Here is a 24709-nt window from a genome sequence, read left to right as displayed (position 1 = left end):
GGGGCGGTCGGCGGCCGCCGGGCTGCATCCGGGTCGGGGCGGCGGGGGGAGCGCCGGGCGCGCGGGGCAGGCCGGGAGCTGCCCATATCCGGGAAGCCCTCCGCGGCGGAGACACCGACAAAATGGCGGCGCCGAACTGAGAGGCCCCTGGCGGCAGGGGCGGGCGCTGGCGGAGGCACCGAGGACCGAGGAGCCGCTGCCGGTATCGCGGAGGGCCGCGGCGGTCGTCGTCGTCGCCGCGCGGGCGGGGCCGAGCTCCGGGCGCCAACGCCCGGGCCCGGGGCGCTGCCGCCGCTGCCACCGCCTTCTCGCCGCAGGTAGGTCCGCTGTGCCGCGGTGGCGGAGGGGGGGGCGGTGAGAGGCCGAGGCGCGGCCGCGGCGTGGGGACGGTAACGAGCTCTCTCCTTCACGGCTGACCGGGGAGTCCTGGGCCCTTCTCGCCCCGCCGTGAGCGGGTGGGACGCGGCCGCGTAAGACAGTGCCGGCTCCGGTTCCCCCGCCGGAGGTTGGCGCCTCCCAAGGCGTCTTCTCGCTCGCCGGGGAACGGTTCCCCGGGGAGAAGCGGCGGGGCCGGTTGGGCTCTTGCGCCGCCGCCGGGCGAGGGTCCCGCCGCCCCCGCGGTGGTGCTCGGCCGCCATCGTCCCGCCGGCCGGCGCGGGGGGAGCCGGTAGCGCAGCACAAGGCCGAGCTCGGGTCGGGGCCTGGGGCTGGCCGGCCACAGCTGCGCAGGTGTCCCGGTGTGGCGGGATGGAGTCGGGACGGTCGTGGCTGTCGTGTGCCCAGCACTCATCCCGGCGCTGAAACCCTCCGGGTCCCGCCGTGCTGTAGGACCTGTCGGTGCTGGGACAGGTTACACTCTGGTCCTGAGCGGCTGTCCTGCTTGTAGCCATAACGATGTCTCTTCTGTGCACTGGAAATACTTACTGCTGCTACCGAGAATAACCGAGAATACGTTTGTGCGTAAGAAGAGCTGTATCCCGTTGAAGGAGATCGCAGAGCGTAAGAACGGAAACAAGTGGAGTGAATGCACAATGGTCCCAGTTTTCAGCTAGCCTCTGGTCATTTCCAGCTCAGTCTTCCCCGACCCTATGTAGTTGTGTTTATATACTAATTTCAGGGTCCGGTTTTCTCCTCGTGCTATGGAAACTTTTAGCACTGGAAATGCATCCTCTCCCAGACTGCTTTGCAGCTCAATGACTTGTTATCTGAAGAACAGCTTCCTTTTGTTGGTTTGAACCATGCCCCATCAAACTTAATTTTATGTCTCCCAAATTCTTGATTGTTTTGTTGTTTTTTTTTTTTTTTGCTAGTGATAAAGTGTTGTGATTATGTGTAAAATAAGTTATTAGAATAGGTGCATGAGAGAGGGAGTCAAAATAGATTAATATGTAGCGTTCAATACTTAATGGGTAATACAAGTATTTAAAAGTATGTTCAAAACTTTGGGAGATAAGAAGTGTTACATATCTATTAAAAGGCTGTGTGGTTTTTTGCCCAGAAAAACTTGGAAGTCATTGACAGTTGCATGCAACCATTCTGCATTCTCATTCAAATGCCTGTTTTTAAGTCAGATCTTTCACGATTGTACTGTAGAAAGACAAGTATTTTTTTTTTCTTACAGTTTGACCTGTAGAGGAAAATACTCTCCATATTTTGAAAAGAAATTAAAAACTATTTTTTTAACTCCTTTAGGGAAGTGGAGAACTTCATCAGCAGAAACAGCTGCATTAACGGACAGATATATCATTTACATTTAATGACAGAAAACTGCAAGGAGGAATAGATGCCAGTTCCCATGGATACAGTTGGTGTTTGCTAGTTAGAAGTACAAAACTGAGATAGGTTTCTTACTGAACAGTCAAAAGTTTCTTGCTTTAAAATGTGTACAAATGTCTATACGAGGAGGTGACTTCTAAATTTTGAGATTCATATGTAAAGCAAGGTGAATTGTAGTAATGCTTGCTTTCTTGTACTTCATTAAACTGGAGAACCAATTGAATTCGGTTTCTGAGCAATTAAGACTGTAGTTTCACATACACATCAAACTGCTGGTACCCATCACTGCTGCCAAAAGAAACAACCCACCAAAAAAAGTTACTGTTTATTTGGGTAAGTTCCTTAGCTTGATTTGCTCTGTGTGGCCTTGCAAACAATTATGCTGGTGCTAGTAAGTGGTGGCAGATAAGTAGACTGGCTGGTTTACACTGGTAAAGCTCTGCTTCTGCTGCAAATTTATGTGAAAGTCTGGCTTTATTTTCCAAGACTGATTAGTCCATATCCTGTTATGCTGCAGTTGCCAGCAAATACAATTATCTCAGTTTTGCACCTAAGAAATGGGAGCACCAGCTGCTTTCCCCCCCTTCCTCCTCAGGTGGTAGACTCTAGGTCTCCTGATTTATGGTTTAAGTGTCCTGTTAATTTAACCTTGATTTCTCTTGGGGCTGTTACCTTTGTTTATCTCAGATACCCGTGGTGTAACCATAAAGTGAAATGCCAGATTAAATTATTGTAAAATACATAGGTGCAAAACAACTGTTTTCTCCAGAATTCCAGGCCTTTGGAACTTCTTAAAAAGAATAGCTCACGTATGGACATTTTTTTCTTCTGTCATTGGTATATGTGTGACACAAGATCAATACCAACTGTTTTATCTAGATTACCCTGCCAGTGCTGAACTAGTCATTACTCCTAATTTTGATTGAATTTGAACAAGTAATCTAGATTACTAAGACTGTAAGATATTTAGCCTTGTTGTCCTACGTTTTGGGATGAGTTTCTGCTAGAGGTTTCACTTTTCCGGAGGAGGTGATTCTTTCAAGTGTTATTAGCATATATCCTCGCACTTGGGTATCCAGCACATGTGGTTTTTGAAGCAGGTCCCTTGGAAAGAAGGGGGACATCTGTAGCAAAACCAGTAAAATGGTCTAAATATAGTAACTCCATTTTCTTTGGAAAGAGTGTTTTTAACAAAGTATTTTGGTCTTAAATATGGCATGTTTTGAAAAAGATTTTGAAAGTGGCTAAAATTAAATTATGTTTTAATTGCTCTCATGCTGTACTTTCTGCTGAATCTAGATTTCTTAATACTTTGAGCAGAACTTCACTGTTTATTATTAAAATTCACCTACAAGTCTGATGATCTTTCCCTTATTCAGTGAGCACTGAAGAATTGTATACTATCAGACTGCAGGAAAAAGCTTTAATATAACTACCAAATTACATTTATTTAAGGTTTCAAACCTATCTCAGGGCAAAGAAAACTGGTGAGTGCAGTTATAGTACCTGAGATTTAGATAGTTTCATTAGAGAAATTACATTATTTCTTAAGTGGTTCTCCAAGGAGAATGGGATTAAGTGGGTGTCCCTTGTGTTTCTTTTCACAGTCCTTATTTACGTATTACTTCAAGCTTTCAGGTTTTATTCATATATGGGTAGCATGTGTATTTAATTCATATAATTTGCATGTGTATTAGAGGGTTCTTTTTCCTATTAACTTTTTGTTCTATTCTTCCTCAATAACTGAATTGTTAATTGGTTTATGACAGTGCAAATACTGTAGAAGTGAAGCCTGGATGAAGAAGAGTGAGTTTTATGTATACTGTGTAAAGCTTAAACACCTGTTTAATTCATCTCTAATACAAGAAACGCTTATCAACACACTCCTTATTTAAGAGACAAAAGATGGTTACAGACATCTGAATCCTCAAAAATAATCCTTCATAAAACTAGAAATGCAAATTTTTAACATTTTGTGAAACAGAAACAAGAATAAGAACATTTTAGTATAGCTACTGTTAGACATTGCATTATAGTAAAGGAACAGTGTGAGTTGAGCTTTACCATCCTTCTAGTTGCCTCTAAAGAAAAGACAGTGCTAAAATATGGAATTTTTGTATCTTGTGCTATCTTTGTAACTGATCTTCCTCTGTGGAGCAGTAGAGGCTGCAAGAGTTATATTTCATGATACTGTAAAGAGGTGAATGCTCTGTAACTTCTTCAATGTTTCACTTTAGTTGCTATATCCTTTACCGTACCAGTGACAGTAGTTACAGTGCTAACTAGTGCGCAGCACGAATGCAGGGATTTGAGTTCTCTGCAGATACAGGGTTCTTCTCTGATGAGTCAGCTCCTTCAAAATGCAAATGTTATTTATTTGTTTTTGGCAGAAAGTTCTGTTTCCCTTACCAAATGTCACAGCTATGCTTTCGGTGAATTTGATGCTTGAGTTGTTAAACAATTTTACAGTAAAAAAGTTTGGTTAAATTTTCTTTGCTTTCTTTTCCCCCCTGCTCTCATCCTCCCTTATATAAAATAAACTTAAAACTCACTTAACTATTGACAAAGACTGGTTCAAGGCGACTTGAGCTAAGAGACTGTGACAGCCTTGGAAAACTGAACCCTTAAATGGGATTAAATGACAGATGGTACAAGAAATCATAGTGTTGCATACGATGATCTAGGCAAGTGTTTATTTTTTACGTGTGTGACTGCTAAAGAATGGATAAAATCATGGTAATTATATACTCTCACTGGTGTACTTTGTACTTCTCACTTCCATCTGTTTGTGGAGCTTGATGTCAGAATTTTATCTGGTCCATATCCTAGCTAACCGGAGAGTTGAGTCAGCACCTTCAGCTAAAACTGTGTTGATGGACAGAAGGTGGGTGGTGAAGGGAGGTAGCACCTAGCAGAGAGGGAAGGCGAAGAAGCTGTGATGGGGTAGCGCACACAGCAGTTCATATCTGCTCTTGGAAGCTTTGTCCACCACGCTGAGTTCCTCTTTACTCTGTCCACATCCTTTGCAATTCAGGGCTATTCGGACCTGAGGCACCTAAAACATTTTTGTTAACAGACTGTTAGAAGCCCAGCATGGTTTATAATTTAGATTGGGTAAAGACTGCCTGAAGAAGTTGCTTAGTGTGCTTTTAATAACTGTGAAGGCAGTGCTGCATGTGAACATTTCACTGCCACCGATGCTGCATTGTGAACTTTTTTTTACTGCTGTATGTATAATGAGATCTTTTTTTGTTGTTAACAGGATAGCTGTTTTGGGTTGTGGCAAGCTCCAGCACTACAGGAACCCCAGTTTCACAGTGAAGACACACTGCTTTCGCAAGTTCTGAAACTACCAGCCAGTCTTCCTTGAATTTTGGTGTGCGCGAGTCCTTGGTGGAGGTTGCATATATACATGTTTTCATGAAGAGAAGTGAGAAGCCAGAAGGTTATAGACAGATGAGGCCTAAGACGTTTCCTGCCAGTAACTATACTGGCAGCAGCCAGCAGATGCTACAGGAAATACGAGAAAGCCTCAGGAATTTACCTAAACCCTCAGATGCTGCTAAAGCTGATCACAGCATGGGCAAAATGTTATCTGAAGATCCTAGGCAAGGCCGAAATCCCCCCAAATTCGTAACATATCATAAAGTTTTGCAGGAGATAAGAAACTCCCTTCTGCCTTTTGCAAATGAAACAACCTCAGCTGTCAAAGGAACATCAGAAGTTAATCGACAAATGCTGCAAGACTTACAAGCTGCTGGCTTTGATGAGGTGAAATGTTTTATTTTCAAGATTTGGTGTTCTGCTAACTATAAACTATTAGTGCATGTTGGAGGGGGTGTTGATCATGGAATGTTTGAACAGCATATGATAAGCAAAATAGATTTTTCAATATCTGGTAAGTTTCTAATTACGACGTGAAACTGGTAATAGTGTGGAATGAAGAGGAGGAATAGGAGGATTTAGAGATGCTTGGCTTTTTTTGGTTTTTGTTTTTTTCTTTTTTAAGCATATTGTGTGGTTTATTCTTATGTGGTAAGGGCAGGTTGTTTTAATTATGTAATTTTAGGCAGAGAGAACTGGGCACTCTAGAACATGGATTTTGCCTCTGATATGCAACGGAATTTTGGATTGTGCTCAATTAAAATATGGCCATTTTAAATTGAAAGGCAGTACCAAATATTTCAGAATTTAATTTTAATGAGCTGTTTACATATCTGGCTAGTAGAAACTCAAACTTCGTGGAGAAAGAAATTTGGCTATCCTTATTTATGGTCTTTGTCAAATACAGATAAAATAACGAAATACCTGACAAAACTAGTTGCGGGGTGTCTTCTCTGTGGTATATTCTCAAGACAAAAATGTCAAGTCTCTTGAAAATCTTCGTCATAAGTAATTAATTCCGCTGTTGTTTTCATTATAAAAACAGGGAACTAAATAATTGTTTGATTTACTTATTTTTAAATTATTGACTAAACTTATTTCCATTCGTTCATTTTAATAAGTGAAGGGAGTCTAAAATGTGGTTTTCAGGAATAAAAAATGCATACAGTTACAGCTCCCGTGTTTTTACTGGGACTTGCATGTCAAAGTAAATTACACCTGTTTTCATGCCTTCTCTGTAAACCTGAGTACAAAAGCAGCTTTAAATAAAAGGTAGCAAACCACTCATCTTTCCAAAGGAAAAAGGCGCAGAAGGACAACAGGGGTTGCCTTTACAGGAGTGGACTGGTTGCAGTAGTGACCAGCTCACGAGCTCTGCTGGCTGTGAAGCTTCGGTATTTACAGAAGCTCACCTCTACCAAGAGTGGGTTTTTTGTGTCCATTTCACTTGCTCAGATACACAGTCCAGGCTGTCTTTTCAGTAAGAGTGGAAGGCTTTTATAATGATAAATGATTTTGTAACAATTTGCTCCTGCTCTGTGGTTTGTTGCTGAGGTTCATTTTTTTGTTGTTTTTTTTTTTTCTTTTCTTTTATTTAAAGTAGATCAGTTCTCAGATGCATTTTTCCAGATTGAACCCGCAGTCACTTTTTGTAAGCTGAATGATAGTATGTGGCTGGCTAATAAAGTAAAAAGGTATCTTGAATTTGGTATTTTTGTTGTATCCTTTGTATGTTCAAGCCTTTTACTCCTACCTTTTGTTCTTGGATACAACACTAAGAATTCCCAGGACACTTGTGATTATATGGACCTTTTTTCAGGCAGAATGCCAGTGTCAGCCGTTTCTGCCATGTGTTAAGCCACAGCTGGGTTGCCACAATAGTCCATATGGCTTTGGCCTGTGAACGCCACCAGGAACAGATACAGCTGAAGTAGGAAGGCATTTTCCTTGGTAGGGGTATTCGAGTAGCAAGTAGGAATGAAATCAGAATGTGTTTTGAGCTGGGATTGTTTTATGGGCTGGATCATAGCTGGGGTGTGTTGGCCAGGTGTAAGCGGCTGGTCTGGGCTGTTTCCAACTTCCATTAGGCATGTTTGTGATTTACCAGATCATGTGTAGAACTTTTTAATTTCGTGATCTCGGGTGCATTACTTGCTTTCTGTAGAGATTAACCTACCTAGTAATGTCTGTAGTAGAGTCTGACTATAACTGCTAGGTACCAAGTCCATTTTTTGTTTTAATTTGCTCTGATTGCGACCTAGTTATATGAGCAGTGTTTCCTCATCTCAGCTTTTAATGACATTTCATTAAGTTGTTGAAAATGGATTTAAAGTAACAATACAAATTTGTCTCTTTGCCATATTGACAAGTTGTTGCTTGGTGACTCAGTCACTGCTTGAAGTTTGGAAACATAATGAATTTATTTTTAACTTTTCGGGTTTTTTTAAAATATATTGAATGTCACAAACATTCTGGTTATTTCCCCCCTCCTTCAGGGAGTAGGTAGTATCACGGTTAAAGCTGAACATATAGATAGATATCAATCAGTATCAGGTGTGTGTATATATATACTCTGTATATAGATAGTAATATGTATGTATAGTAATTATGGGACAATGCAGTTCATTGTGCTTGTTGCTTTTTGTTTTTTAAAAAAATCCTAAATAGCTTACAGGGGAGATCTCTTGCTTATTAGGATTCAAGTTCAGTCCTCACGTTCTGTGTAAGGTGATACTCTTCAAGACATTGAATACTTCATGTCACATAGGTGACCAAGTATTTTGTTCTTCAGCTACAGGGGAGAGAGATCCTTTGGCTCTTACTCGGGTCGTCCAGTAGTGGAGAGGGAACTAAACTTCATCTCTTAAAAATATTGCTTGTTCTGTACTTTGAGATTCTATGTGTCTTTATGGCTTGGTGATGTGAACTTGTAGAATTAGGTTTCTGTATTGTAGAATTACTTGCCTAAAAAGACAGTAAAATTGGTTTTGAAACCGATTAAGAAGAAAATTAAAGTCCACAGGTAAAAACGAATCCTATGGTCCTATAAAAGTATATTCAAATTGGAAATTAAATACTCTGGACAACTTAACCTTCTGCTTACACGATGATCAAATAGCATACTGGTGCTGAGAATGTAGGTCTTTGTAACAGGTCAGTCTTGTCTATAACAGTAGAAGTGTTGCAGACAGAACTGTCTCATGAAAGAGCTACGAGATCACAAGTTGTGTCTGCTTTTTCCAACAATGTCAGCTGGTCTGTAAAGGTTGTGATGATGTCGTTATATGTATTTTTTATTTATTTTAAAATTCTTTTTTAGGATTCTGCTTTGTTCACTGAATTTATTATTGTGTCTGAAGGCTGTATGTAGTTTTGTATGTTTGTGGTGTTAAAAACGTACACAGGCATGGTCAAAGTATAAAAGTGGGTTTAAATTTGAAATTGATATGGACTGCTTCCCCTCTAAGCCCTCTTTGTTGTGCCATGTTGATTTTAGTAGGAGGTGAATGCTGCTATATGTAGGTAACCTGTTCAAACGTAATGCGAACTGAAAGAATTGCTTCAGTATGACAAAGTATGGCCATAAAAAATCACTAAAGACAGTGTGCTTAATTATAGGGAGTTACGCTGTTGATTTGTTTCAAACTTGTTGAGTCAGCTGCATAAATTCCATCAATATAACTGGGAGAGCAGTGCCTGACTTTTAACCATCTCTGGAATTCTGCTTCTGTTGCTTGACCTTAATCTCATCCAAGTCAGTGGAAAAAAACCTGGTCCATCATACATTTTCCGTTGACAGAGCTGGGATTGGCCATCGGATCAAAACTTGTGTTTGGATCGCTAAGAACACAGAGCCTAAATCTACCACAAAAATAATAGAATTTCTGACAATAATGTGTTTATCAGGAAGAATTCCTAGGGAGAAACTAATGGATATTTGTTGACAAAAAGTCATGCTGAGTTGAAGGAAAATGAGCAAAAACCGCAGTTCTGCATTTCACATTAGGATATCTTTCACAGAATAACTTCGGTTGGAAGGGACCTCTGGTCGTCATGTAACAAGCTGTTACGTGGGGAGTGTGTATCAGTAATAAATGCTTATATAAGCAAACTGTTTGTACAAATAGCAAGATGATGCAATTTACATCAAACTACCGTGCTTCAACAAGTTAACTTTTTTTCCTGAAGATCCAAACTGTATTAGTGTTTCAGAGGATCTGTTGTGGAGAAAACATTTTAAAATTAGTTTTAAATAGATTGACAGCAATCAGTTATGTACTTTGGTAAAATTACTGGTGGGTATTTGGCTAAATAACCATGACTTTTGTTAGTTTTGCCATTTTCTTGTAAATTATTTTTTGTATATGATTTTTCTCTTTAGGATATGGTTATACAAGCTCTTAGACAAACTAACAACCGGAGTATAGAAGCTGCCATTGAATTTATCAGTAAAATGAGCTACCAGGATCCTCGTCGGGAGCAGATGGTTGCAGCAGCAGCAAGACCTGTAAACGCAGGTATGAAACCACCAGGTAGGTGTATCCATGGTAACTCGGTAACTCAACGAGTGCATTCTTACAGGTGAAAAATACAAAACAGCAAACTCCTCCGTCATGTGCTCACAATAGAACAGAGGAGATGGTGAGATACAGGTTTTTTTTTTTTGCTTTTAAAAATAGCATGTAAAGTATATAATGTAATTTTTCTGAAAGATAGGTGCATTTGACATGGATTTCTTAAATGTTTATTTTTATAATGCATGGGTTTAGTATTGTATGTAAGCATTTTATACAAGGAATGGCACTTGGATCTTATTTTAGTAATTTTTGTCCCTTATTGGTGTGTAATGCCCATATTTTATTCTTGGTGTCGGGTGCCATTTAGAAGTCATCCATGAGCACTGAATTCTTATTTGATTTTTTGTCTGTCTTTGCACACTGTCCCACACAGCAGCACTATGTATGTGTGTGTATTTTTGTGTGTATATATATTATATGTATGTGTGTGTATATATATTCATATGTCGTATGGCTACAGTATCTGTATTTTATGATGTCCTGTTTAAGGATCCCTCTCTCTGCTTAATTTCTTGCTTGGTTCCAGATTTTGTTTGTACAGTTTTTAAGGCAGACTTCCTGGTTTTCATAGATGTTGAGGGCCAGACTATACCTTTAGTAGCAACAGAGTCACAATTTTGCCACTTGCTATTATTGGTCTCTTAACACATGCAAGTACATTTTTTAATACATCTTGATGCTTTTCTTTTTTTAACAGGTTTTAGTAGCATAGACCTAAACAAACGGTACCTTTCAAACGCAGCAAAAATACTGAACTCTCATTTGACCAAAGTTGAGTGCTGAGCTGCTAGCACTGTAAAGTTACATTTTAAATTGACCAGATAGGTATGAGGAGAAGTTAGTAGTTAGGAGTAGCAAAGTACAGTATTCTTTTCATTTAGTCTCTGAAGCAGGCTTAGTCAGTGCTTGTATGAAGCTGCTAGCTAAATGCCACCATTTAGCCATGATTTTCATTGTTACTTACAAAGATATAAAAATTAACACGTTCTTTTACTGAAGATACAGTAACTTTCAGCAGTTACAGTATTGTATGTGTTTACAAGTATCTCAGTAATAACATTGTAGAAACCCCAAGACTACATGCATTATCAGTTCCTTGCATGTTACCTTGTTTATATGATGCAAAATAATGTCTATGAAGTAAATATACTGTAGAGTTTGGCTCTATAAGTTTTGCTTTCATACAGTTTTAATTCTTACCTCTATGCAACACTTCTACTCATAAATACATAACTTTTAAAATTAAAGTACTTAATCAAATGTTGCATGCAAGGAATATAACAAGTTTGGATGAACTGTATGCATACAGGGGCGTAAGCAGGCTCTTTGATTTTACAGCATTCAGTTAAATTTTGGTTTAAGAACACTAAGTGTTTTGTAAGTGTTAAACTGGAAGGAATAGCAACGTGACTAAACGCAGTTTTCTGTGCTGTTGCTTTTTTGCATTTGTACTGAACATCTCTGCTGAGAGTTGTTTGTGTGCATGATTTAAAATACATGGTGTGCCTAATAATTTTGCATATTACCCTTTTTTTAATTACTAGTCGAGTGCATCAGTAATTGAAGCAAAATGCGTCTTCAGAGAAGTGATTTCAAAAAACTGTGATACTATAGTTTCATTGCATTTTTTTGCTCTTAGGCTGTGTACTGAGCATATTGTCATAGCATGCTGTGTATTAATAGTTACAGATAATTTTTTCATGTGAAGTACAGTGGATTATGCTATGTCAGAGAATTCCTGTCCTATTTCTGTAGTAATTAATGCAGAAGAATAAAATATTCGAAGCAGTAAATAGAAATAATTTCTAATACTATAAATGCTGTGTTTTCTTGTTGTAAAACCAGGGACTGTACAGCAATCGGTTAACCGCAAGCAGAGCTGGAAGGGTTCTAAGGAGTCCTTGGTTCCTCAGCGGCATGGCCCTTCCCTGGGAGATGGTGTAGTTTATCGCTCAGAAAGTCCCAGCTCTCAGCCTGATGTAGGAAGGCCGTTATCTGGATCTGGCATTGCGGCGTTTGCTCAGGCTCATCCTGGCAATGGACAAAGAGTGAATCCCCCACCTCTACCACAGATAAGGAGTGTCACTCCTCCTCCTCCACCTCCTCGAGGACAGACACCCCCTCCAAGGGGAACTACTCCTCCACCTCCTTCCTGGGAACCAAACTCTCAAACAAAGCGTTACTCTGGAAACATGGAATATGTGATCTCCCGTATTTCTCCAGTGCCACCAGGAGCATGGCAGGATGGTTACCCACCTCCACCTATGAATCCCCCACCCATAAATTCTTCCACACAGGGTCAGAGAGGTATGAGCGCTGTCCCCATTGGCAGGCAACCAATAATCATGCAGAGTTCTGCCAACAGCAAATTTAGCTTTCCCTCAGGAAGAGCTGGAATGCAGAATGGCAATTGTCAGACAGAATTCATAGTTCACCAGAATGTGGTGTCTGGGAACTCAGTGAGTCGCCAGCCACCCCCATACCCCATGAATCCAACTAACAGGCAAAGTCCCACAGCACTACAGATGCAGGCAGGAGGATCTGCTCCTCCTTCAGCGTACACTAATGGGAATCTTCCTCAGGCAATGATGGTGCCAAATAGAAATAGTCACAACATGGAACTTTATAATACAAATGTAGCTGGAATACCAGCGTCCTGGTCACAGCCCTCCCCTGTGCAACCACAGTCATCACCTGGCAATGGGCACGACATGCCTACATGGCAACCCAATGTTCCCGTACGGTCAAATTCTTTCAACAGCCATCATGGAAACAGGCAGAGTCACTCTAGCAGCTCTCAGCCTTCGGCTACGACAGTAACAGCTATAACGCCAGCTCCCATTCAGCAACCGGTAAAAAGTATGCGTGTGTTAAAACCAGAGCTACAGACTGCCTTAGCGCCCACTCACCCTTCCTGGATGCCACAGCCAGTGCAAACCGTTCAGACCATTCCCTTCTCTGAGAGTCCATCTACAAATATGGCAGTTATGTCTCCTGTTTCAGAGGCTCCAAATTACCAGGGTCCACCACCACCTTACCCAAAACACCTGTTACACCAGAATGCCTCTGTCAATCTGTATGAGACGGGACCCAAGATCAACAAGGAGGAATTACCTATTTTATCCAAGGAGGATGAGAATGAAAAGAATTATGAATGTGTTGATTCAACAGATAAAGAAAAGAAACAAATTACAACATCACCTGTTCCTGTTAGAAAAAACAAGAAAGACGAAGAAAGAAGAGAGTCTCGCATTCAAAGCTATTCCCCTCAGGCCTTTAAATTCTTCATGGAGCAGCACGTGGAGAATATACTTAAGTCACATCAGCAGCGTTTGCATCGGAAAAAACAACTAGAGAATGAAATGATGCGGGTAAACTTTCTTCTTTCTAAATCTATGACTAGAACATTTCCTGTATTAATTTTAAGAAATATGTTTAAATAGTACAGATAATTAGAACATTGTGGTATATTGTGGTATTGAAGTCTATTTTTAGTTTTTGTGTTTGAGATGTGGCAAAGTCTTCATTGCTTTGTTTATGTATTCCATTGTCTTCTTAGATATTAATTTTTTCTAAGTAAGATTTTGCGTGTAGTTCATCTGGCTCATGTATGATAAGGCAGGAGAAACAAAATCATTGTTGCATGAACTGAGATTTAACTACATGGCTCATAGGTTTTTGTTATGGGTTCTATTTTATCCTGATTTTTGCGTGAGTAATATGCAATATTTTAATGATTTAAAAATATTTTTAGTTTTTTAAAATAAACACTGCAGGTACAAGTAGCAAAGCAGGGACAAGAGGTAGTCTGGTTAGTGCGTTTTTTATACTCACCCAAGCAGCAATACCTTTTACATTCTGCACTTCATTTCCAGCAGTGATAGGGTTTTTTAAGTTCACATAAAAAAAAATATTTAAAAGTTACATTTTTAGCATGAAAGAGACGTGGTACCCTTTGCCTAAGTACTTTATAATCCAGGCTGTAAGAGTATTCCTTTAAACAAGGGGTAATTGAAAGGGATAATAAAAAACATACATCAACAAAAACATGTAAAATCAACTTCTTTGTGCCCTCATGAAGTCAGTGGTCTATTTCTGGGATTTCAGTGTTCTACTAAACAAAAAAAGGTAAAAACTGGGGCTGATGTATACATATGTCATTTCAGAAGAGAAAATAGTGAGAAGTAGTGGAATTAAGATTTGCAGAAATGGAAATTCGAGATGTATTACTTATATATATTTCTTAATTGTTGCAAATTTGACATGTACCTCTTAATATATTCTATGGAAGAATGTATTTGGTTTATGCCACTTTCTTGAAGTGCTGTTTCATAAATCCATGTTTTCTTACTCTTTGAAAATTCTTACTGTAAGCTGTAGTGTTTTGTAAGTGTTTGCTTAATCATGAATAAGTAAATGTTAGCAAGATTTCTTCCTGGAACTCTTTCTAGATCTTTATTCTTAGTCTTCTCTCTTTCCTTTTCACTTCCACTAACAGCTGATTTAAACTGTTAAGGTGTGGGAAGCTTTCCTGAACTCTGTAATCTCCATCCCTGTGTAGACACGTAAGATTTTGGAGCAACAGTATTTATTAAGAATAGCATGATCCCTTTTTAGAGGGCTTTGCATGCAATCCTGCATCAAAATTAAGCATGAATTTATTTTTACTGTTTTTGAGTACTTAAATGTATTATAATTAATGTTGATTTGCAAACTTCACTTTCCCTTCCTACTGTGTTGTGTTCCATAGTGTCGCAAGCATAAGTATTACTGATATGAAAGCACTGATACAACTTTTCTTGATATTTTTCTTGTGCATCTGAAGGACCCTAGTAAATGTCTTTTCTTACATGAAATGCAATTTACAATATTTATACTAGATTTAAAGCTGGGATGTTTAATTACAGGCTGAAGGGTGGAAAATGGGCTGTCGTGCTGCAGCAGACCTCTCCTTTTTCATCAGGGTATAGGAGAGGAATCTCACAATACTGAAGTATATTTTGGGTCTTCATGAGAAGGAGAAAGGGAAATTAGCTCATTACTTATGGTAGTCAGGTCTTCAGATGTCTTCTTGGCATTTGTAAGTCTTAAAAAAATCCCCCCTTCTGCATTGAAGTGTGCCTTAAGCATGTTCATTCACAGAAAAATTAAGATGTTTCTGTCCTGGAAGACAGTGCCTGGGTATTCCTGCAGTAATGTGTTGAGAAAAACAATTTCTTGATTCAGAATAGGGGGTTGAACCTATTTCCCACATCTAGTTTTGAAGCTACTGCTACCCAGTCCTAGATATTGCCTGTCTGATGTAGACAAAATTTTTTTCTCAAATTTGAGACAGTCTTCCCCATTTAAATCTTACTGAATTGATATTCCTTGTGAAGTTTGTCTGAGTAGGTGAGCATTTTGTATGCATTTTCCTAATTGCATCTCTTTTGGATCCATTTTTGTTATGATGCCTGTAAGAAATTTTCTGTGTTCTAACGGTATTTTCTTCAATAGGTAACGTGTAGTATCCTGAAAGCATTTTTAAGATACTGAATGATATCTAATTAATCTTTTATCTCGCCCTTTTTCTCAGTCACATCTGTTATATTTTGTTTCAAGTTATGTTGTTAAGTTGGGCGAAGTAGAAATCATCTAGTGACATGCAGTTTATACAGGCCTTGACTAGTCGTTACCTAAGCCTGATGATGGTCCTGAGTACTGTTATGCGGACAGTATCTTAAACATTTGAAAAATTAAGGAGGTGGAAGCAGCAGGATTTGGTATCAAGAATTGATAAGATGTAACAGTAAGAAATTGAAAACTTCTAGAATGGTGCTTTAGTAACAGTTGTGATGTTTGCAGGTGTTCGATTTGGCTATGTTCAATTTTATGATCAGAACATCCAGGAAAAAGTAAGGAAATGTACTCTAGGTTGAACTTGGAAATCATTGCTGTAGGATGGTGATTTCAAGCCGGGTAGGCAGATAAAATAATTGAGATGCTACGAAACAGGGAACATAGAAGATTTTGAAAATGCTGACAGAAAACAAAAGAAAGAATGTACATAAAGCTATGTGGGTGTAGCATCACAGAGAAAACAATACAAAAAAATTGAAGAAAGATCCTGCTCACATTAAAACCAAAAAGAAGGGATATTCAGATTCCAGGACCTGAAATTTGCCAAGAAGGATGGCACAGGAATTGAATGACACTTTAAAGGGATTGAAGCCAGCAGAAATACACTAGGAGGAGCCCAGGTTGGAATACTATGAGAATGCTCTGTGTGGTTCTTGTAGATAAGGGTTTCCACGCTGTAGGTGATGAGTTATGTGTGGCCTGTGAGTGTTTCAGCTGTCAGAATGCTAGTGGTGTTGGCCAGAATACCAGGGATGTTCGTTCAAGATAGGGATATGTACACAGATGGGAGCCAAGAACTGATACCGTGGGGAGGAGTGAGGCACTTCAATGAAATTGCTCTGCTCAACTTGTTGGTATGTAGAGCAGAGAGCAGTAGAGAGAGTGTGACTGAAGTCCTGTTAGGAAGGCGGGTTATGTGGTAAGAGGGAAGATCAGGTCTTGGCTTGTGGCAGAGGCAGGTGCTTGGTGTGGGTGGACAGTGGGAAGCAGCGCCATGTGGATCTGGTTTGTGTAGCTACACAGGGAAGTGCAAGATAGTCGTGTACTCCCTTCTGTAACTGAAATTCCAGTGTTGTGGTCAGGAAGCATAGTGACTTCTGCTCTAGCTAGTCTAGAAAGTGGGAGCCTTTCCCACTGTAGCTCCTTAGTTTAGCCCTCGGCGACTAGGCACATCTTGGCTTCCTTTAGCTCTGCAAAGAGACTGAGGGAGAGAGTTGATGCACGCTGTTGCTCAGATAGGTATTATTTGCAGTGGGTTTTATCAGTAGTTTGTAAATTACCCTTTCTGTCCTTGAGAACATACTCCCTTCTCAAGAACCTTCTGGTGCATGGCACCTCGTGCATTTTGCTGTTGAAAGTGATCACGTTTTGTTTTGTATCACTCCTATATGTTTTCGTAGAGTCCTAATGTGTAAATTTAAAAAAAGGCAAAACAAAAACCTTTTCCCATGCTGTAGATAAATATTTGGTTTGCTTTACCTAAGCCTTGTAATTATAAGATCACCAAAAATTAAGAGTACTATTCACTCTTCGTATTTAATTCTGTTTGCTGCACAGGTTGGATTGTCACCTGAAGCCCGAGATCAAATGAGGAAAATGTTGTGCCAGAAAGAGTCTAATTATATTCGGCTAAGAAGAGCTAAAATGGACAAGTCGATGTTTGTAAAAATTAAAACCCTGGGAGTTGGTGCATTTGGAGAAGTTTGCCTAGCAAGAAAAGTGGATACTAATGCTTTATATGCAACAAAAACTCTGAGGAAAAAAGATGTATTGCTTAGAAATCAAGTTGCTCATGTTAAAGCTGAGCGGGATATCCTTGCAGAAGCTGATAATGAATGGGTGGTTCGCCTGTACTATTCATTCCAAGATAAGGACAATTTGTACTTTGTAATGGACTACATTCCAGGAGGTGATATGATGAGTCTCCTAATTAGAATGGGTGTCTTTCCAGAAAATCTGGCACGGTTCTACACAGCAGAACTGACCTGTGCAGTTGAAAGTGTTCATAAAATGGGCTTCATCCACAGAGATATTAAACCTGATAATATCTTGATAGACCGTGATGGTCATATTAAATTGACTGACTTCGGGCTCTGTACAGGTTTTCGATGGACCCACGATTCAAAATACTACCAGAGTGGTAAGAGAAATATAAAAGATTTCTTTTTTATTTTGTTGATGTGTCATTTTTTGTAAGGAATTAAATAATAAATGAGTGTAAAGATGACTGTGCTGTCTTCCTTTCTGAATAATAACGCATCTAACAGTATGCCTGCACATCACTCAAATTTTAGAAAGCAGCGTTTAGTTAGACTTTGTAAGTGTGAGCATTGATGATGAGCTATGCTGCTGTAAGTTTGTCACATTAGTGGCTTCTGAAATTTGGAGAGAAAATCACAGCAGTAGCAAGATAGACAACAGCCCTAACTCTATTTTGAAGATAGGACTGATATTTTAAATTTAATTGTTCTTGAAAACCTCGCCCCAAGTTCTGAGTGTCTCGTGTGCTTCCTTTTAGTGTAGCCTGTTGATTTCTGAGAAAGATTTAAGTAGGCTTTTAAAAATCTTACTTGATTGCTCAAAGCAGCAGCAAAAAAAGAGCAAAATAAAATTTCACAGCTGAGTGATAAAATACAGATTTTGTAATAATGTATTTTTAATTTGCAGAAAGAAAAATGTATCTTCAAAAACAATTTTTAAATTACTTTTGACTTGTTTTTGTCAAAATATCATGTTTCTTAGGCCAGACTGTTACACAGTCTCTGAAGAGAAGTTGAAGATTTAAAATTTTATCTTCTTTTTTGATGCTTTAAATATTGGGGGGTTTCCTGTTTACATAAGAGCAAGAACAATATACACCCTGTATCCCCAATGTGTCTGTGTTAAGGAAAAACTCAGAAAAGGTCAAACTCAATACTTTCTTGTAGTTATGTCAAAAATTAACTTAAAAAAACAATGTCCTCAAAAGTTGGTATTTGGTATCATAAGCAAAAAGTCAAAATCTTGATATTGATGACCTTATCTCTCAAACTGAGTGTTAAAATTGAAACAGATTCTGTCTTATAACAACAAATGTTAACAGATAAAATCTCGTACTAGTTAAGAACTAAAGTAATCTTCCTCATTTTTGGCATCTTTCTCACTTGATTATAGGTGATCATGCACGTCAAGACAGTATGGATTTCAGCAATGAATGGGGAGACCCAGCAAATTGCAGGTGTGGGGATCGGCTGAAGCCACTTGAGCGAAGGGCTGCACGTCAGCATCAACGCTGTCTGGCCCATTCCCTTGTGGGCACACCCAATTATATTGCGCCAGAAGTATTGTTACGAACAGGTAATTCATTCTTAGCACTGTAATCTCGCTGCAGAGTGACTGATATTCAGGTAGCTTGCTTCACCTTCCTTACACTGCCACTTTCCCCAAGTATGTAATATTGTGACAAAAAAATTAATGGTTATTAATATGGAAATCTTAAACAAATATTGAATAGAATTCTCTTGTGAACCTGTTTTATTCTTAGAAGTACAAGATTAAAATTGTACTAAGGCTTTGACTACCTTGTTTTGACTTCATTTCAGGTTACACACAGTTGTGTGACTGGTGGAGCGTTGGAGTAATTCTCTTTGAAATGTTAGTGGGGCAGCCTCCATTCCTGGCACAAACACCACTGGAAACACAAATGAAGGTAACTTTAAAAGTATCGTATTAACAGTCTGAAAAAGCAGGCTTGAAGTTTACATAGTCTTTCTAATTTGTAAAGGCATCGGAGGAGATTTTTGAGAATACTGCTTTATTCAGACATGTTATATAAATTAACAAGATTTTAAACTTTACATTACTGTGGCCATGCACTTAATTTGTAAAGGGACTTCAAGGGTCACGTTCATATCTTTTAGCTGGTCATACAATAAACATGCCAACTGAAAATCACATTTCAGATCTCAGCTATAAAGTTTCGCTTCCTGCACCTGTGCAGTTATTATTTCGCTTTCTTTTCTTCTCCTCTTCCAGCATCTGGGTATTCTTTTTCCACCACTTGGTTTCTATGCCTGCTTCCCTGCAGAGGATTTCCTTTGGTGATGTGTCTGCAGGTGGACCTGCAGGTGCATGCAAAGGTGGAGGAGCAGCAGATGACCATGGCTGCTCAGGGTCACTGGTGGCTCAGAGCCACTGGTCCCTTTCTTCCTGAGCCCCAGCTGTTTCAGGGAAACCATGGGGCAGTCAATGGCAGGTGCCACTTTTACAAAACTGCATTCAGCCTGCAAGATACTAGTTGGCTCAAACGTAGTGCAGTATTGATTTTTTTTTTTAATTATTCTTCCCAGCGCATCACATAAATCAAAATTTGTTTGCCTTACCCTCTTTTTTAAAGTTGTAAACAATGTGCCTAATCTCAATTTTCAGGCACTGTTTTTCATGCTTTCTTTGTTGGTTGAGAGCAGAGGTATTCAGTGCCAGACTCTAGTTTAGATCTGGAATGTGAATAAACTTTACCTGGATCTTTCCAGATTTCCAGACAAAATATTCCTTGTATTTGCTGAAAGAGCAGCTTCACATTTTCCCCTCTCTAGTGTGAAAACACTTACACGTGTTGAGTGGTTGCTTTGTGGCTGCTGGGGTTTTTTGTTTGTTTGTTTTGTTCTTTTAATTTTCACTGTTTTTTTTCCTTTTTATGAAACTGTAAATAAAATAACACCTCTTTTTGCTTTAAAGGTTATCAACTGGCAAACTGCACTTCATATTCCACCTCAAGCTAAATTGACTCCAGAGGCCTCCGACCTTATTATTAAACTCTGCCGAGGGCCAGAAGATCGTTTAGGCAAAAACGGTGCAGATGAAATAAAAGCTCATCCATTTTTTAAAACCATTGATTTTTCAAGCGATCTACGACGACAGTCTGCTTTCTACATTCCCAAAATTGCTCATCCTACGGACACATCAAACTTTGATCCAGTTGATCCAGATAAATTGTGGAGTGATGATGATAAGGAAGGGAACAGAAATGATACACTTAATGGGTGGTACAAAAATGGAAAACATCCTGAACATGCCTTTTATGAGTTCACCTTCCGAAGGTTTTTTGATGACAATGGCTACCCATACAACAATCCAAAGCCCATTGAGTATGAGTATGGTAGTTCCCAAAACTCAGAACAGCAGTCAGATGATGATGATGATGATGACCAGGCAGGCAGAGGGATCCAAAATCGTGACCTGGTTTATGTTTAGTAGGGGAATAAAGATTAAAAACTAAATAAACTTATTTGCAGCTGCAATTTTTGAAAGTCTCTTCTCTTGAAAACCGAGAGAAGATTGCTAGGGTAAATGCGTGCACGCTTTTTTTTTTTTTTTAAACACTAAGGAAATTGTGTCTTCTCTTTCCCTCTCTGTACATTTTGTTTCCCCAGAATATTGGGAAATCCTTCTTAAATATTAATTTATTCCAGCATTGTTAATTGTTTAATTTAGAAGAGATTTGATGTTAGGTGAAAAAAAAAATCACTTGAATTTTATTATCAGTTCTTTGTACTCTAAGTACTCAAAATAGGAAATAGTGATTTTTTATTTTTTTTTCCTGAGATGATGCCTGGTATCTATTTGTACATATACTGAATAATTTTAGAAAACAGCGCTCTGCTCCAGAATTTTTAATGACAGTTTTTCCTTGCATTGACCAAATATAAAATCTACTTTACAGTAATAAAGCTCTCTGATACATTTCTGAAGAGGAAAAAAAAAAAAAAGAAAAAGGCTGCTGTACCCTCACTTCTCACTGTATTTAGCCTAATTATTCATAGTATTGGAAAAGCTGAACCGTCTGTCTGGTGAAATGTTTCCAGCTGCTGTGATATTGGCATAGTTCTCAGCTTTGGAATAAGAAAGTGTCAATCTTGGCTATTGTATGACTGTAAAATGATAAAGCATTATGATGAGTATTTTATTAAATAGTAATTGAATTTGACATTAGTAATGCTGTAGCATGCGACTGGTACTCTCAAAGCAGAAGGACTGCTTGCTCAGAAACAACTTGATGGTCTTAGAAGGAGAGGAAAAGAGCTTTAGGAAAAACACTTTCTGAAATCTAGTTTAATTTTCTGACTACAACCAAACTGTAAAGTGTGTACAGTTCTGCTTTAGTTGGAATTTTTAGTTTGAAAAATAAATTTTAGAATAGTTTATTATATGTTTGAGGTAGTAATGGGGAAAGATTATAAATTATGTCTTTTGAGATTGTTGTTGTGGAGACCAGTTTCACTTGGCTTTAACAGTTTTCCTCCTAGTTACACACACAGGCAGTGAGGAGCAAGGTCATGCCCAGTCCATCTGAGCCATCAATACAGTTTCAGTGGTCCGTTTCTCACAGCCCAGTTCAGAACAGAATTGGGAACTTATGTCTGTGTCTGCTGCCTTCTGCATGACCATTCTCATAATTTCCCGCAGCAGGTGAGCAGGCATCCCCTTGGGTCTCGTGGCGGGAGGGTGCTGAGCCTGTTGAGGTTACTGGCAGCAGGGAGGGGGGCAGCCCTCTAAGTAGCTTCCCTGAGACAAGACCAGGAGTTACAGGTGAGAGGCAGGAAGAATTACGGTTTTTGTGTCTCTGCTCCTTTCTCCTGAAGCTAACGCAATGGTAAAGAAAATGCACTATTTTTAGTAAACTTCATGTCTTTTAAAACACTTCCTCCTTCTTGGAATTGAATTCCAATGGCTAATCTAACAATGTGCCTGTAAGTATTACTGTTTTCTTAAATTATTATTTGTGCCATTGTGCTGGCATTGTTGACTATCTAAGCATCATGAAATTGGTGTTCATAGCTGTTCTTGCAGTAAACAAGAGTTATTAGTTTGCTTTTCTCATCAAGATGGTTAAGAAATTCTTGTGCACTTCTGACCATTCCTTTCCGTTCTGTGCTCCAGTTCAGTGTCTCTCTGTGTGCCAGTGCAACTGTTTATAGTACTGGGATAAATACTGGATCAGTGAAAAAAATGCTTGGTGTTCAGCATTTGGAGGTCTTTCTTGTAAGCGTGTCCGTTTGAGTGATCTAGTTTCTAATGTGGTCCAAAAAATTATTGGCATAACTGAGGAAGGAGTGAACTGCAGTAAAGAGGGTTGGCAGCGCAGAAACTTCTTAAACAGAGTTTTTCATAGAAGAAAACATTTGTGGAAGTTCACCCCTCTACTGTGAAGTGCTTACCATGGTTAGAGGATGATTATGAAAATTGTTTTCTCAAGCAGGTAGTTACTTTCTATAATGAAATTGGGCTTGTAGCTTAATTAAACAGTTCATGTTCCGTCTGCTTGTTCCACAGCTGTTGAAATAGAATAGCTCAAGATTCATTTCATTTAGCTTAAATATTATAAAATGGCTGCAGTGTATAACTACTCCATTTTATATATTATGTAAAAAGGATTGTTTTCCATGTAAATAAACCTTTAAAGATTATCCTCCTTAATAGTAAGTATCCCAGTAAAACTGGTCTACTTGTCTTGGAGTAAAGTATAATATATTACTGGTTACAGGTAATTTAATCAAGCCTGCCTTACCATTTGTGAAGTGTGCAGAGAAAATAATGTCAATTCTTCATTAAATTGACTGTTAAAATTGCCTTTTTATCTGAGTATATTTCTCCTCTGCCTGCATTGTATTATGTTATATTCCTGCCTAACACTGTAAAAAAATTAATAATAATAAAAGTCCTGTAAAGGCACCACGGTTCTATACAGGCAAAACCAGTTGCTTTTATTAAAAGAAATTATTGAGTCTTCTAAGCACATGTGCAAGTACTAAAATATTAAATATTATTTTACCATTTTGAAACCAATGTAGGAAGGGCTCACATCTTCAGAATTTGGTAGATGCTTCTTGCATCTTGTGTTAGAAGCTGTAATATACCTTGTTTGAATTTTGCCACCTATATGCTGCAGTATTATATATTTCCTTGCAAAAATGCGATGTCCAAGTTATCTGAGAAAGTTAGTTGTACGTAAGCGTTGTCACAGCGCTCCAACATGCTCTGCCTTACCTGTGTTTTGAAACTTCATGTTTCATACCTAGATTCAGAGTCTATTGAGGTTCTTCATAGCTGCTGCTTCAAATGTGGGCGTTTCACTGGTGGCTGGTGGTAGGGATTGGTTTGTACTGGCGGTTGAGCAGAGGAGCTCCTAGCCAGCAGCTGTGGAATTCTGCAGGAAGTCTTAGTCCAGGTTACTTTCACTTTGTCAAGCATGAAAATAAATTTCTCTTGTATGTGCCCTTGTACGCGTATGAATGGTATTTATAAAATGTTCTCTAATCCTATAGCTGTACTGTAAATACTATTTGATATTCAGTGGCATTCTGTCCTAGGGCAGGCCCTCCAGCTGTATCTTTTCTATCCTCAACTTGTAATAGAATCTATAGAATATACAGCTAGAAAGTTGCTACGAGATTGACTGATCTGCTGTTGCGAAGCTGTGAGTGGGAATGATTTAAATGATTTATTTAGACTCCTCTTAACATTATTCAGCTAATAGGCAGTGCAGGGGCTGGGTTCTCAGGTGATGCTGCTGTCACCCAAGATGGGCTTTGGTTTCTGATGTCTTTGGTGTTTCATTTGCTTTAATTCAGCTGAAACAAAAAGATAATAAATTTGGTCAATGTCGTAGTAAAATGTTTGAATGCCTTAAGATGCTCTTGATAAAGGCACTATTCAAGTTTACTGATTTACATATATCTATTTAGATATATAGAGATCTGTTCTGTGTGTGTATATATATATATATAATGTCTTTTTTTTTTTTTTTTGTATGATAAATAGTCTTCTGGCTGTCGGTTCTTTTTGGCTCCTCTGATTAAATCACGCAGACGGCCGCGCCCTTCCGCTGAAGCAAATTAAACAGTTCATTTATTACGCGCCCGCTTACTCGCCTTCACCATCTCTCCTTTCCTCACGACCGTGATAAGCCCCTCACCCGCCTCTGTCGCGACAGGCCGGGGGGGGGGGGTTGCTACGTGCTGGGCATCCCCTCAACCGCCGCCGCGGGCTTTCAAACGGTCGCGGCGGGGCGGGCTCACCCCGCCGCGACCGTTTGAAAGCCCGCGGCGGCGCACGCGCAGTGCGTCCACCTCAGCTTCGAGGGACGGAGCCGCAGATTTTGCAACGTACGCGCATTGGTGGTTCAGTGGTAGAATTCTCGCCTGCCACGCGGGAGGCCCGGGTTCGATTCCCGGCCAATGCAAGCGTTTGTTTTTTTCCTTTTTCTCTCTCCGTCCACCCTCCGCCATATTTTATTTTGGGTTTTTTTTTTTTTTCCTCCTTTAAAAATTAAAAAAAAAAAAAAAAGCTCAGCGCTGTCAGTAATAACGCCAAAA

General features: G+C 39.3%; 1 protein-coding gene and 1 non-coding gene across 4 annotated transcripts; both read left to right on the top strand.

The window, feature by feature from the left end:
- Nucleotides 1–49: 49 nt before the first annotated feature.
- Nucleotides 50–24033, top strand: LATS1 (large tumor suppressor kinase 1). Of its 3 annotated transcripts, none has more exons than XM_063329282.1 (8): nucleotides 55–317; nucleotides 5039–5547; nucleotides 9542–9677; nucleotides 11583–13108; nucleotides 16914–17496; nucleotides 18510–18692; nucleotides 18938–19044; nucleotides 20073–24033. In XM_063329282.1, the coding sequence occupies exons 2-8, from the start codon at nucleotides 5197–5199 to the stop codon at nucleotides 20586–20588; spliced, it is 3402 nt and encodes a 1133-aa protein (XP_063185352.1). In that variant the 5' UTR covers nucleotides 55–317; nucleotides 5039–5196; the 3' UTR covers nucleotides 20589–24033. The 3 variants fall into 3 exon arrangements, 2 of the variants coding, with proteins under 2 accessions (XP_063185352.1, XP_063185351.1); XM_063329281.1 differs by having other exon boundaries at nucleotides 9542–9692; XR_010070329.1 differs by lacking the exons at nucleotides 18510–18692; nucleotides 18938–19044; nucleotides 20073–24033 and adding an exon at nucleotides 14236–14302 and having other exon boundaries at nucleotides 50–317; nucleotides 9542–9692; nucleotides 16914–17055.
- Nucleotides 24034–24505: 472 nt separating this feature from the next.
- Nucleotides 24506–24576, top strand: TRNAG-GCC (transfer RNA glycine (anticodon GCC)). The gene has a single exon. It is a non-coding gene; the product is annotated as a tRNA-Gly (tRNA).
- Nucleotides 24577–24709: the final 133 nt, after the last annotated feature.

The sequence above is a fragment of the Chroicocephalus ridibundus genome, chromosome 3 (assembly GCF_963924245.1).
Source record: "Chroicocephalus ridibundus chromosome 3, bChrRid1.1, whole genome shotgun sequence".
Taxonomy (NCBI): domain Eukaryota; kingdom Metazoa; phylum Chordata; class Aves; order Charadriiformes; family Laridae; genus Chroicocephalus; species Chroicocephalus ridibundus.
The sequence above is the reverse complement of the archived record's forward strand: the minus strand, read 5'-3'. Positions and strand labels throughout refer to the sequence as shown.

Bases quoted from the DNA above. Each gene is read 5' to 3' on its own strand.
- LATS1 (XM_063329281.1), top strand. From the start codon at position 5,197: ATGAAGAGAAGTGAGAAGCCAGAAGGTTATAGACAGATGAGGCCTAAG. The intron at 9,693-11,582 runs GTAGGTGTATCC...TTGTAAAACCAG, and splicing joins CGCAGGTATGAAACCACCAG to GGACTGTACAGCAATCGGTT. The intron at 13,109-16,913 runs GTAAACTTTCTT...TTTGCTGCACAG, and splicing joins TAGAGAATGAAATGATGCGG to GTTGGATTGTCACCTGAAGC.